General features: G+C 39.2%; 1 protein-coding gene across 2 annotated transcripts in view; it reads right to left on the minus strand.

Annotated features, from left to right (window-relative positions):
• The window catches only part of cdh18a (cadherin 18, type 2a), a 56,787-nt gene that overhangs the window by 22,241 nt on the left and 20,424 nt on the right, over positions 1 to 14,122 (minus strand). For both annotated transcript variants that reach the window (XM_084411120.1, XM_084411119.1), the window contains exons 3-4: positions 11,979 to 12,273; positions 8,529 to 8,648 (exon numbers count right to left, since the gene is read on the minus strand). In XM_084411120.1, coding sequence (XP_084267246.1) covers positions 8,529 to 8,648; positions 11,979 to 12,273 — 415 coding nt within the window. The remainder of the gene's footprint in view (positions 1 to 8,528; positions 8,649 to 11,978; positions 12,274 to 14,122) is intronic.

Here is a 14,122-nt window from a genome sequence, read left to right on the forward strand (position 1 = left end):
GAAGCACTATACATATTGAATGTCCGAATACATGCACGCACAACACAACACAAAACACAACACAATAAATTCATAAGCAAGCCCAAAATTTTATCAAGGAGCTAACATATAAGGAGGACCTGTGAGGCAATGACAAGTTGGGAATTTATATTTTATATTATGTGTGAAAGTGTGAGACGGACAGTTTATATATTCGAACATGCAGTTCCCTTTTTAAATGGACACGACCAGTGGGAGTGAGAAAAAATATGCAAACAGATACCTCAATCCGCCAGAACAAATAAACACACGCCAGTGTTCAGCCCCAGAGAATGTCATAGAGATTGCATCCAGCCCATTGAGAGCAGACACCACCTGCCAGGACAGGGGATTTCAGCAGACAACACAACGGAAAAAGCAAAATGTTCATGTTAAACAGGCTCTTAGTATTCAGCTAGTAGCCACAAAGCAGAGACAGAAAGTAAATAACGCAAACAGGACCAGACACTGATGCAGAACTGGGTAAGCCCAGCTCTATGTACTCGGGAGTTTGATTTCCTATATGGAACAACAGATAGTCAGCACTTCCTATAGTGAAAGTGTGAAACATCACGCAGGTTAAGCATCACCCACCGGCAAATAGGGCAATCTAACTTCTACACAAAGGTAATTTTCAGCTAAAGAGGATTAGACACAGTGATGCAAGTTATTGTAGTTTATATAGAAATGAAAGGGTGGAAACAGTTTCTACAGTTAGAAGAAGAACAAATAAAGAATACTCTACTACTATATCAAAATATACAGTACAATACTACACTTTACCATACTGTATACACTATTGTACATCATACTATTATATTATGCAATACTACACCAATCTGTACTATACCATACCACACCACATTATACTACAAATATAGAAATTTTACAGGAATAGACTAGAACCTAAAATAATTGAATAAGCAAAAAATAACCTCTAATAATGTTATACTATTACACTGAAAAAAACACATTTTAACTTCAAAGCACTAAAAATGGCACTGAAATAATATACTAAATGTTTTTTTTTTTTTTTTTTTAATAAGTGTTTGTATACATTTAATATAAAAGTGCTGCAGTGGATGTAGGGTGTTCATGCTGGTGCTTAGTTTTGTGTTGATGCATGAACATTTAATTTGAACATTAAACATTACCAAATACAGACCATAAAAAAGTGTTGGAAGTTATGGTTGACTGATATGGATTTTTTGATGGTCGATGGCGATATCTGAGAGAGCTTTGTGGCCGATGACCGATACATATGATTTCACATTCTTTAATTTAATGATAGTAAATATAAATAACATATTAATCCTATTATAGTGTTTTTCACAAACAAAAAAATAGTTACTATTAACATGACTTAAAAGGTACAATAAGTAAGATTTTTTGTAATAAAATATTCAAAAACCACTTGCACAGTGTGATATATTTCATGCAGTTGTGTACTTACATTATCCTAAAAGTTCCCAAGGATTTGTAAATCCAGAGAAATTAGAGTTTTAAATAATGGCTTGTCATTGTCGTATATCAATGACGTAATATCCGCGATATCCTCGTTTCTGCTTGTAGAAACCATACTTATAATACATAGATGCCTCATTAGCGGCAATTTCAATGGGCCGCTATGTAAGCCACTAATGAGGGATCTATGTATAGGCTGCATACCTATAATACAATATCTTGCACGCTGCTGTTGTGTCGTTCAGTCTTCATGGTCCACTATTATTGATCGGCGAGTACAGAAATTCCAAAAAAACGTAAAAGCAAATCAACTGAGGCAAGTAGGCTTTGGGACAAACGGAGAAATAAAACAAGTTTCTCCTCAACCACCACCAATGTGCAGCATCCACCTGGATGATGCGACGGCAGCCATATTGCCCAAGAACGCCCACCAAACACCAGCTTACTGGTGGAGAGGAGACAGAGTGATGAAGCCAATCAGTATATGGGGATGATTAGGAGGCCATGATGGACAGAGGCCACTGAGCAAATTTGGCCAGGATGCCAGGGTTACACCCCTACTCTTTCGAAAGACATCCTGGGATTTTTAATGACCACAGAGAGTCAGGACCTCGGTTTTACGTCTCATCCGAGGGACGGTGCTCTTTGACAGTATAGTGTCCCCGTCACTATACTGGGGCATTAGGACCCACACAGTTCACAGGGTGAGCACCCCCTGTTGGCCTCACTAACACCTCTTCCAGCAGCAACCTGGTTTTCTCAGGAGGTCTCCCATCCAGGTACTAACCAGGCTCAGCCCTGCTTAGCTTCAGTGGGCAACCAGTCTTGGGCTACAGGGTGACGTGAATATAGCAGCCAAATGGATATAGCGCAGTAAAAAAAGTGTGAAATCAAGGATGACAGAGATAAAGAATCAGAGCTTGTGCATCTGCGTGAAAAAGAGTTTAGTTGTATTGAAATTATGAATGGGTTAAATACAGAAAGTGTGCAAAGTTATGTACAGACACTGAATTTTTTAAATATATACCAAACCAAAATACTTAAATATGTACAAATATTTAGGTATTTTGAGAGCATAGAAAGAGCAACCCTGCAGCCTGCAAACCTGGTGTGACTCGTTGGTTTCACAATTTTCTCTAATTTTTCACAACAAATGCCATGGGTGAACCCGATTATTCTTAAAGGAGTCATAATGTAGAAATTTCACTTTTCCACGAGAATCAATGTATGTTATGATTGCATAATGATTGTACACTGGCCGGGAAGCCGATATTTAAAAGTGAAGCGTTTGTTTACCTCAGGGTTTGTAAAAAAGGCCACGTGCACGCGCACGAAAAAACGAGATTTTGATTTCTTCCCCCTCTTGACGTCAAGACGGGGGAGGATATACCAAATATGGACACCGCAAACCTATGCCGCGGGAAGCCCGCCCCTCTCCCCCTCTCCCCCTCAGATTCAGTTTAGACGACTCGAGAAAGATGGAGAAACCGAGTGCACACCTGAGATGCTCTGTGGTTGACTGCCACAAACAACATGCAAATGTGTTTTATCTACCAAAAACGGACGAAACTATCAGGGAACAGTGGAGGAAATTCATTTTTAATGACGCTGTCCCAACAACTCTTTCAAGTGGCGTATCGTTAGGTGTGTGCGCTAAACATTTTACAGCGGAATCATTTACAAATTTGGGGCAATATCAGGCGAACTTGGCCTCGAAGCTCCGTTTGGGAAAAGGTGCCATCCCCACCATCAGGGACTTGCCAGAAATTGAAAAGGTAAAACTGTGTTTTTATTGCTCTACTGTGGTTAACAAATAGCAGCTAACTGCTAATGCGGCTATTGTATGTAACGTTACCTTCGAGGTAAACACAGGGAATGGACTCTACGAATGCTAGCCACATCTTTCCACTTTGTTTTACACTAGCAGCTACAGTAGTGACGGTACAGGAGTCCATGCTCAGTGGCTAAAACTGTTTAAATGCAAGTATGAAAACAATATACCACTAAACATTATTAGCCAAACTCATGCAAAACATGCAGTTTGAAAATAGCTTTCAGTTAGTGGGGCTTCTGTAAGAATGTATCTGGAAATGGTGTATTTTTTCTACGACCAATCAACGCGCCCCTCATTTGCATTATTATAATGACCGTCCACGACAGCCAAAACATCGCATTAGATCTCGCGAGACAATAATGCCTTTAGAAATAAGGGTCTGAGGGGCTCTGTGTTGATTTTTTTTCCACTTTTCTTTTTTAGAAGTGCCTGAAAGACTATAATAGAGCATTGGGTATCCAAGGTAACACAACATTATGACTCCTTTAAAATAAGTTGAAATAATGCCAACAGATGGCTTCAACAACAGCACATACACTCGATTAACAACCTCTGAACTCACAGTAGGTCTGTCTTTAAACATTTCAAAGTTATTGTTAAAAAAATAAATCCAAATGGACAAAATGAATGTAGTTTTTACTTCTGGAACCCAACTGTTGAACTCTATTGAGTGGATTCGGACTTCCTTAAATGCTTCTGATTGGCTATTGCATTCAACACGCTCAACAAACACGTCTGTGATCGGCTACAAGGCTCAACGCTGAAAAAACACATTGTAAACAGAAACATTTGATACTTTTAACAGAGCGCTCACAGAAATTTGCATGGGAGCATTTGAAACTGCAAAAAGGCTGGCATCGTTAAGTTTTAATATGTAAGTATCGACCTGGTACTGAAATACCGGCCCTTTTGACAACACTGACAACAAATGGAATAAATACAAAATAACCATCAATCGCCCTCGGTCTGGAGCTCCAGGCAAGATCTCGCCTCATGGGGTAAGGATGATAATGAGAAAGGTGAGGGATCATCCCAGAACTACACGGGAAGAGCTTGTTAATGACCTCAAGGCAGTAGGGACCACAGTCACCAAGCAAACAACTGGTAACACACTACGCTGCAATGGATTGAAATCCTGCAGCACCCGCAAGGTCCCCATGCTCTAGAAGGCACATATAGAAGCCCGTCTGAAGTTTGCCTAAATCTAGTGATTCAGAGAAGGCTTGGGAGGAAGTGCTGTGGTCAGATGAGACCAAAATTGAGCTTTTTGGCATCAACTCGTCGTGTTTGGAGGAAGAGAAATGCTGACTATGACCCCAAGAACACCATCCCTACAGTCAAGCACGGAGGTGGAAACATTATGCTCTGGGGCTGTTTCTCTGTTAAGGGTACAGGACGACTTCACCGTATTGAGGGGTTAATGGACGGGGCCATGTACTGTAAAATCTTGGATGAGAACCTCCTTCCCTTAGCCAGAAAACTGAAGATGGGTCGTGGATGGGTCTTCCAGTATGACAATGACCCAAAACATACTGCCAAGGCAACAAAGGAGTGTCTCAAGAAGAAGCACATTAAGGTCTTGGAGTGGCCTAGCCAGTCTCCAGATCTTGATCCTATAGAAAATCTGTGGAGGGAGCTGAAATTTCGAGTTGCAAAGCGACAGCCAAGAAAACTTAAAGATTTAGATAGGATCTGTAAAGAGGAATGGACCAAAATCCCACCTGAGATGTGTGCAAACCTGGTGACCAACTACAAGAAACTTGCTTGCCAACAAGGGTTTCTCCACCAAGTACTAAATAATGTTTTGCTTGGGGATCAAATACTTATTTCACTCACTGAAATGCAAATAAATTTATAACCAATATATAATATGTTTTTTTCTGGATTTTTTACAACCATACAAATTATTGACCCTTCATTTCTTTGTAAGTGGGCAAACGTACAAAATCAGCAGGGGATCAAATAATTATTTATACAGTTTTTTAGCTTTTATGTTTAATACTTGTCACCAGGGCTTGACATTAACTTTTTTGCTCACTAGCCAGTGTGGCTAGTGGTTTTCCAAAGTTACTAGCCACACAGCATTTTTACTAGCCACATTTTTGTTGTTGTGAAATTACCTGATAAAAGTTGACTATGGCGTGCTAAAATTTACTTGAACTAGATTTACAACCCTTTTAAATGTAAAACCACTGTACACACCCAAATCAAGACTCCATAAATATATAACAATACAGGTCATTATCATTAGCTCTGATAAGGTTGTGTGTAAAGCTCCTTTTTTTTAAATAAAACCATGTATTATGTATTATATGTCGCCACATAGCTCCACCGGCATACGATGTAACTCCAGCAGGGCAGCTAGCTGTCTCTTCGTTTCTGTGTTGTCGGTCACTAGCACGCGCAAGGCAACACTGTGTGCATGTAATACTCATTAGGGCTGTCAAAATTGCTTAAAAATGACATTAGAATATTCCCTCAAAAAAACACATAGCCTATATTCGAACTATTCGAACATCTGGTTGCGCATTTTGTCAATACCAGGACAAATTAATACAAAGAGACATAACTACTTGTATAGGTTTATTTAAGTTTAAACATATTTAACAACGTATTACCTACACAAAAACAAGTAAATCACCTAATGGCCAAGACCGCAGACCTCTCTCTCTCTCTCGCCCTCACGCTCATGCTGCGTTCACACCAAACGCGAATAGAGCGTCTGGCGTGAGTGATTGAAATTTTCAATGATTTCTAACTGCGCATAGTTATGCGCATAACGGTTTAAATGAACAACAACAAAGCAAATGTTGAGTGCTGATCAAGAGTTTTGTGCAAGCAATTTAAGGTCGCGACTCTTATAGCAGGCTTCATTCAGTGATTGAAACAAATATTATTAACATTAATTGAAGGTTTACAGTATATTGAACCGACATTGAACGCTCCGAGCGAGCTGTGCTGAGGTAAACATGGAACTTTTCCTTGACATTAAACGGTAAATAATCAAACCAGTGGAAGCCTGCAGTGCATGAAACTGCTGTATCTAACCTACCTTATTCATGCAATATCTATTCAGTCAGTACAGTAGCCTACACTTTAGTAATGTTTCTGTTTAACGTTAACGCTTCTTCCTGTTAGCTGTCCCTGACCCTTCAGGCAGCGCGCCCACTTGCAAAGCAGACAGCCGTGGCGTTTTTCCACATTCGAATATTCATTTTCACCTTCGAAATTCTGTTTTTTAAAACTATTAGAATATATATTCGAATTTAGAATATTCGTTGACAGCCCTAATACTCATGGGAGTTGTAGTATCGTAGTGTCACACTTATTTCAGATGCCTTTTGAAAAGACTACAATTATTCAACCCGCCAAAGTGGCTAGTTGGAGTGACTATGTTACCCGCCACGAGCAAAATCCACCCGCATTTGGCGGGTTGGCGGGTGTTAATGTCAAGCCCTGCTTGTCACCCTTATAGATCTACGAATAAACTCAAAACGTGATAAGTTTTATGGTTGTGATGCTCAGAGCAGAAAGAGGTGAGCCTCCATCAGCGCTTTATCCCTTTCCTATAGCAAAAGTGTCTCTCTAGACCTGGAGTATTGGATTATTTGAGCGCAATTCAAACACACACTGCTCTCAGTGCTAAGGGTACAGGCACGTCCTGCCAAAACAAAGCATGCAACACTGATATGCAAGAGTGCAACGTTAAACCAACACCCTATGATAAAACCCCCGATGTGAACATTATCATATGGCCTCTTAATCCCATCAAAACCTTCATAATAGCCACAAACAGAGGATTAGTGATGAGAATAGAGTTGAAAGAGTGACCGCGGCAGGATTACAGTCCATCCAATATCATAGTTCTAGCACCAAAGACACCACTAAAAATAAAATAAAACGCCATCAGAGATCCTGCTTCAGTGGAGGACGGCAACCATCCCATGGGTCCCAGTGGGAGGGAGACTGAATGAGCAATTACACATAATAAATAAATGCATAATGGAGTACCCATGAAGCAATTCTGTGTACATTGCCGTGGTTCTGTGGCAGATATCTGAGGGATAGAAGTATGTATTGGTACTAAGCTGAGTCCCTTGGGTCAGCAGCTCATGCTGTTGCTGACAAGGCAGTGCTGAAGAACTACGCACACAATAACAGCTGGAACAGATGCTACTCACCATTTTACCTTGTACACTGCTAATATAGCCATACGAGCATTTGCACCACTACCCTGGCACACTCGAACGCATATAAGCCAAGCAAATTTATCCTGCATCAAATAGGCTCTATCATGGGATAAACACTCTGCAGGTTGGCGCTTTCAAACTGGGACAAACACCCTCCAGGCACATTCAACTTGACATAAACAAACACCACCACTGCGGAAATTGAACCAAATGGCTACTAAGGACAGAATGAAAAAAAGGAGGGAGCAAGGGAAACATTAAATTAGGATATACACTGTAGGCGAATGGTACATCATAACAAGTAGGCCACGGTTTGGGCATTTTTTGCCGCCACAAAACATTGCAGTCTGGGTTGCACGGTGCCGCACTCTCAATGTTTCAATCATGTGTTGATAATATTATGAAACTGATTTGTTTATCCACCCAGGCTTTGCAAGAGTAATTGAGTGTACCACGTAAGTCTCAGAAGAAAACCATCCATATTCATCGCCCTCAATGTAGGTTTATTGATTTATTTCTAAGAGACAACCGAGAGTGATATTTCCCACATTATTTAACAGAATTTCAATGTGTGTGCCTGAGTCTGAGTGTCGTTCGGAAGAGCATACAAATCCAAATATATTATTTTAATGCTCAACTGACGTCGTTGCAACAAAAGATGCATTCTGGTACTGGTCAGGATGGGTTTTTCCCTCACTCTTGGAGGCTTTTTGCTGTTTTTACATCAAAGGTTGAAGCAACATGTATGACAGCCCCTCAACAATATGAGAACCCATCAATTATTATCCAGATAGGGTAGCGCAATAAATTTGGAGTTCCTTTGTGAGCCTGAAAGCAGTTTTACAGAGAAACTGTATCTGTGTTTCCTACAGCCTATTATTGTGGAATGACTCATCCGCTGGTGACTTTGCACAAGCTTGCAGGAACAATCAGAAAATATTCAAGTGGAGCCTTCTACAATCGAAGGCATCTCAAAGCGTCTATAAAACAGGTTATTCTGAGAAAGTGAGGTCTTTGTGTACCGGTTTTGGGGTCAACGGTGAAGAAAGGCTGCCCTTGGAGAATGCTGTAGACGATCTTGGCACTGTTTCCATAGGTGGGATCATCGGCGTCCGTGGCAGTGATTTGGAACACTGATGTTCCTGTGTGGACATAAAAAATATGTCCAAGTTAAACTGCTAAAATTATTCACATGCTCAGATTTGCATTCATTCTCATTAATGCATGCCACAAGCATGCTCCAACAGAGGCAGATGCGGTACACAAATGCCGCTTGCTAATTCAAGTGATTCATCTCATGCCTCCTTGACCTGTACCAGGTTGAATTCACCTGTCATGAGCCTCTCTCCTCCAAGCCTTAAAGCATCTAATGCTATTACAAAGTGTGTGGGGCTTTAATGGTGGTGATAACGCTGCTCTAGCTTGAGACACATTCTCGGTTTAGAAAGAAGAAAGAACACAAACACAAAAGAGAGAAGAGCCTCTCTTGAAAGGCCAGAGACCCTCAACTGACTTATATGGCTCTATGAATGCTGCTAGTGATTACTTCATCACAGATTGGTGAGTGGAGACAGATAGCTTGCATGCTCACTCGTGGTGTTTGACATGTACCCGAAACCAAATATCTTATTTGGGAAGGCACAAATAATGACCTGTGGATAATTAATTAAATTGACCAATAGGCAAAAAAGCTAATTATTTAGCAAATAATTTTGGTTCTTTTGGCAGTGTGGGCAGGTGCAAATCCAGCTGGAAAATGAAGGAAGCATGAAGTGCTCTGAAAATGTCCTGGTAGATGTCTGCGTTGACTCTGGATTTAATAAAGCACAGTGGACCAAAGTCCTCTTTTCCCATGAGAGCAAATTTTGCATCTCATTTGGAAACCAAGGTCCCAGAGTCTGGAGGAAGAATGGAGAGGCACACAATCCAAGATGCTTGAAGTCCAGTGTGAAGTTTCCACAGTCTGTGTTGGTTTGGGGAGCCATGTCATCGGCTGGTGTTGGTCCACTGTGCTGTCCACTCAACGCAGCCGTCTACCAGGACATTTTCAGAGCACTTCATGCTTCCTTCAGCAGACAAGCTTTATGGAGATGCTGACTTCATTTTCCAGCAGGATTTGCACCTGCCCACACTGCCAAAAGAACCAAAACCTGGTTCAATGACCATGGTATTACTTACTGTGTGATTTCATGTAATATTAAAAAAAATTGAAATCCTGTTTTCGTGGGTTTTATGAGCTGGAAGCCCAAATTATGTACAAATAAACAACTAAATACTTGAAATCGTTTAAGTTGTGGGCCTTGAATCTATAATCTATGGAAGTTTAACGTTTTGAATGGAATTATGGAAATAAATAAACTTTTCCATGATATTCAATTTTTTTGGAAAGGGTCTGTATATTGTTGTAAACTAATATTATACATTATGTATATTATCTACATTTTGAAATGTTTATATTAATGTTTTAAACATTCTGAGAAACATTTAAAAAATAGGGACAAAATGTTCTTTTGAACTTTCTATTAATCAAAGAGAGAAAGAGAGGGGGGGGGGGGGGGGGGGGTTGAATGGCTACACAAATATTAAGCAGCACAACTGTTTTCAACATTGATAATAAAAATATATATATTTCTTGAGCACCAAATCAGCATATTAAAATGATTTCTGAATGATGCTGAAAATTCAGCTTTGTCATCATAGGAATAAATTACATTTGCAAATATATTACAAACATTATTTTAAATTGTAAACTATTTTTTTTACCTTTTTACTGTATTTTTGATCTAATAAATGCAGCTTTGGTAATGTGATGATGAACCAGGTTAATGACATCATCACTAGAGTGCCAGCCTAGTGCTATTTTGAATTTACTTGGGGCTCACTATTGGCCGACGCTGGTCATGTGTGTGACGCGTGTGACGTACAACACAGACGCGCTGCGCAAAAACACTACGTGAACTAACTCGAGGCCCAGATAGAAGGAAATGAATAGTGGAATAAAGTCATTATTTTTGTTTGTTTTTGCGCACAAAAAGTATTCTCGTCGCTTGATATACTTAAGATTGAGCCACTGGAGTCACTTGGACTATATTAACAATCTCTTTAATACATTTTCTGGGCCAGCAAGTTTTGGTCACCTAGAAGTCTATGGAGGAGTGAGCCAGCGCTCAGATTTCATCAAAAATATCTTAATTTGTGTTCCGAAGATGAACGAAGGTCTTACGGGGTTGGAACAACATGAGGGTGAGTAATTACTGACAGAATTTTCATTTCTGGGTGAACTAACCCTTTAAGTTTATTTTTATTTTATTTTATTGTACTTTATGTGGACTGCACCTTGTGAAATGCAGCTTCTAAAATAAACCACAACTGGCATTTTGAAAACCACTTCATTGTACTGAGCCTTCCTAAACTTCTCCCAGGCCTCTCGACAACTCTCTACATGACAGGTGTGCATAAGAAACATCCCTCAAACATCTGAACGGTATTGTAGGCCTATAATATAAAAGTATATTTATATTTTATGTTAAGGCATATTTTCTGTATGGAAACTATAATTTAGTTTTGAATTGTCGCCCACATCCAGTTCTGTCCGAATACTGCACAGATAATTTTGTCATTGCAACAGACACATATAATAGCCTTCTGTTTGTTTAATATTTGTAAAGACTCAATGCATTTCATTAAAAACATGAAAAAAAAAATGAAAAAAAAAAAGTGGTGGTGGTGGAGAGTGACTCAAGGCCAAAAGTGAGAAATAAACCTTGCCCTTATCCTATAGCTGTGCCCGGGGGGGAACATTGTGCCGAAAGGTTGTGAGGAATGATAATTTCACAGCTCTTTGGCTTGATTCCAGCCAATTGATTTGGATAGGAAGGAAGAACTCTACGGACAATTAGCACTTTCCTGACAGTCCATTTACTGCAGAGTTGATGTGCACTGCCATTGATGCAGACTGCATGCTCTGCATGTGGATTACTCATGTATTAGGGTGGATAGCACAGATCTATAAAACATTGACGTTTCAAATTGAGATATGGGTGTAAAAGATGTAAACACAGCTGTTTTTGTTTATCAAATGCTGCTTTAGATTGGTAGCACTTCAAAACATTTTCACCCCATGTGTGAGTGAACATACTTTTGAGGCTTTTATGTGAGATTCTGGTTTGATTTTGACATTACTCATGAAATCACTTTTTCTACAACAGACAATACGCAGTATCCTCTTGAGAGGCTTTCTATAAGAAACAATAGCTTTAATAAATCCCACTATAAATCCACCGCAACCAACCAGCAGCATGTGATTCGTCCGGGTCCAGGCCAGAAAGGCTCCGATCTGCAGATGGACTCTATGGTCTGAAACTGATGAGGCAGCTAATAAAACCTATGCTCTACTGACACAACGTTCTTGTGTTCCCCAGGCACAGCCTCAGACAACCCCCCGAGCCAGGAGGTCCTGACTGTTGGCTCACCGATGTCTGCCATCTCAGGCACGGAGGCTGAAAAGAGGCCGTCTGGGAATTTGGGGGCATTGTCGTTCACATCCTGGACCTTGATGATGAATTCCGATTCGGGTTCCACGGCTCTGTTGGTGAAGCGGTCGATGGCCCGAGCATGGAGCACGTAATGGCTCTTCTTTTCTCTGTCCAGGCTTTTCTTTGCATGAATATCTCCCGTTAACTCGTTGATTATGAATATGGAACCGGCACCTTCTCCAGAGAGTAAATACTGGACGGAGCCATCACCTTCGTCTGAGTTTGAGTGTAACTGAAAGTAACAAAGAAAAGATGGTTTTATTTTCTGTAACACTGCTATTTTGCCTTAAACCAAATGTAAATGTTCTGTGGTGTTAAAACCACATAATTACTTATTCTGACACATCGTGGTATGTTGAAATGCAGATTATTTGTGCAGTTTAGAAAGAGAGACAGTGGGATAAAAATGTTTGAAACCATGTTAAAAACCTAGGCAGAATTTGATCTATCTATCTATCTATCTATCTATCTATCTATCTATCTATCTATCTATCTATCTATCTATCTATCTATCTATCTATCTATCTATCTATCTATCTATCTATCTATCTATCTATCTATCTATCTATCTATCTATCAATCTTATTCACTGGTGTCTAATTCACAAATATACTTTTCAAACTTTATTGACTGTATTGACAAAATATGCAAAAAATTTAAATTCATTTGAATTCTACTTCCTAGCATTTAAATGTGAACTGTAATTCTACTACATCATCTCTGCCAACTCAATTCAAATTTAGGAACTTAACTCGAATTTAAAATACATTCCCAATTCTGAATGGCGCGGAAATTTGAAATTTGAATCGGGATTTAAAATAACATTTAAACCAGGATATAAACAAAGTTTTAGAATCTTGAAAAATAAGAAACATTTCAGATTCTGTATTATTTCTACAGTAGGTCCCACTAGTGACATTGATCATGTGACTCTCTGTACAGACAGTCATATGTTATTGCTTCCACTGAAGAACAAAATTATTTGGATACTCAAACCTCTGCTGAAGTTGGTCAAACCTCATGATCATGTTCTCCAGCATGATTTTTAGCCTATGTTAATTGCTCAATTCAACCTTTTATTCAAATTATGACGATACAACAGTTTCCAATAGAAACGAGAAAAATTGCAAAATAGCAACATTTTCCTTATTGGTCTCAGATTTTTAGTCCCCTTTAGAAATACAGCAACTTCATAGAATAGATTTAAATGTCAGTCTTTGCACTTTTAAATCACCTAGCTTTAAGAAAACAGGAAATTAAATGACAAAGACCTAGAAATAAATGTTTGAAGTCAGAAGAAAAAGACATTAAAACACTCCTGTCATAACCTTTACATCACATGTCATACAGTTCAAGCGTTTATTTAATTTTTTCATGACAAATCTATCACGATAATGACTGTGGCGCATCCCAGCTCCTGTCGCAGAATGCTCTTGATTTGTAATTAGCAAGCTCTTTAAATAGAACTCACATTACGAAATGAGCACAAGGATACCCCATGTGTTCTGAGGAGATACTTTTCAGAGGAAATGGTTTCCTAAGAAGTTTTTTTTTTTTTTTTTAAGGGGTAAAAAGGCATGGTAGAGACTCAGCTACCCTGAAATTATGAGGCTAAAGCCTGTGGCTCCGAACCAAAACAAAATTGAGTTTCATGTGAAATACACATGCATCACAGGGGTGAAAGGATACCTCCTAATAAACATGGGTTAATCCCACCATATTCATATTAGTTATGCAATAAGATATTCTGTAACAGAATATTGCTTTAACTGCCTGAAGGTAAGAATTTTCTGTGATAGCGAATATAAATATCCAAACAAGTATTTAGAATTTGCATAAAGAAATATGCGGTCTACAACTATTATGCTGATCCTTCAAAGACCTAATTTTGCTTATTTATTTATTTACACAGCAAAGTAAGTTACAGCCCTTGGTCTGTTGACTTTTCTATATGTCTGACTACTTATTTTATCTTCATGTGTCAACCACAAATGCTGGTATAATACTATAACATTCTCTCACCTGCAAAATCATGTGGTGCAACCAATATGCATAAAAACTGGCAGGAAATAGCATCACAA

The sequence above is a fragment of the Rutilus rutilus genome (genome assembly GCF_951802725.1).
Source record: "Rutilus rutilus genome assembly, chromosome: 6".
NCBI classification, from domain to species: Eukaryota; Metazoa; Chordata; class Actinopteri; order Cypriniformes; family Leuciscidae; genus Rutilus; species Rutilus rutilus.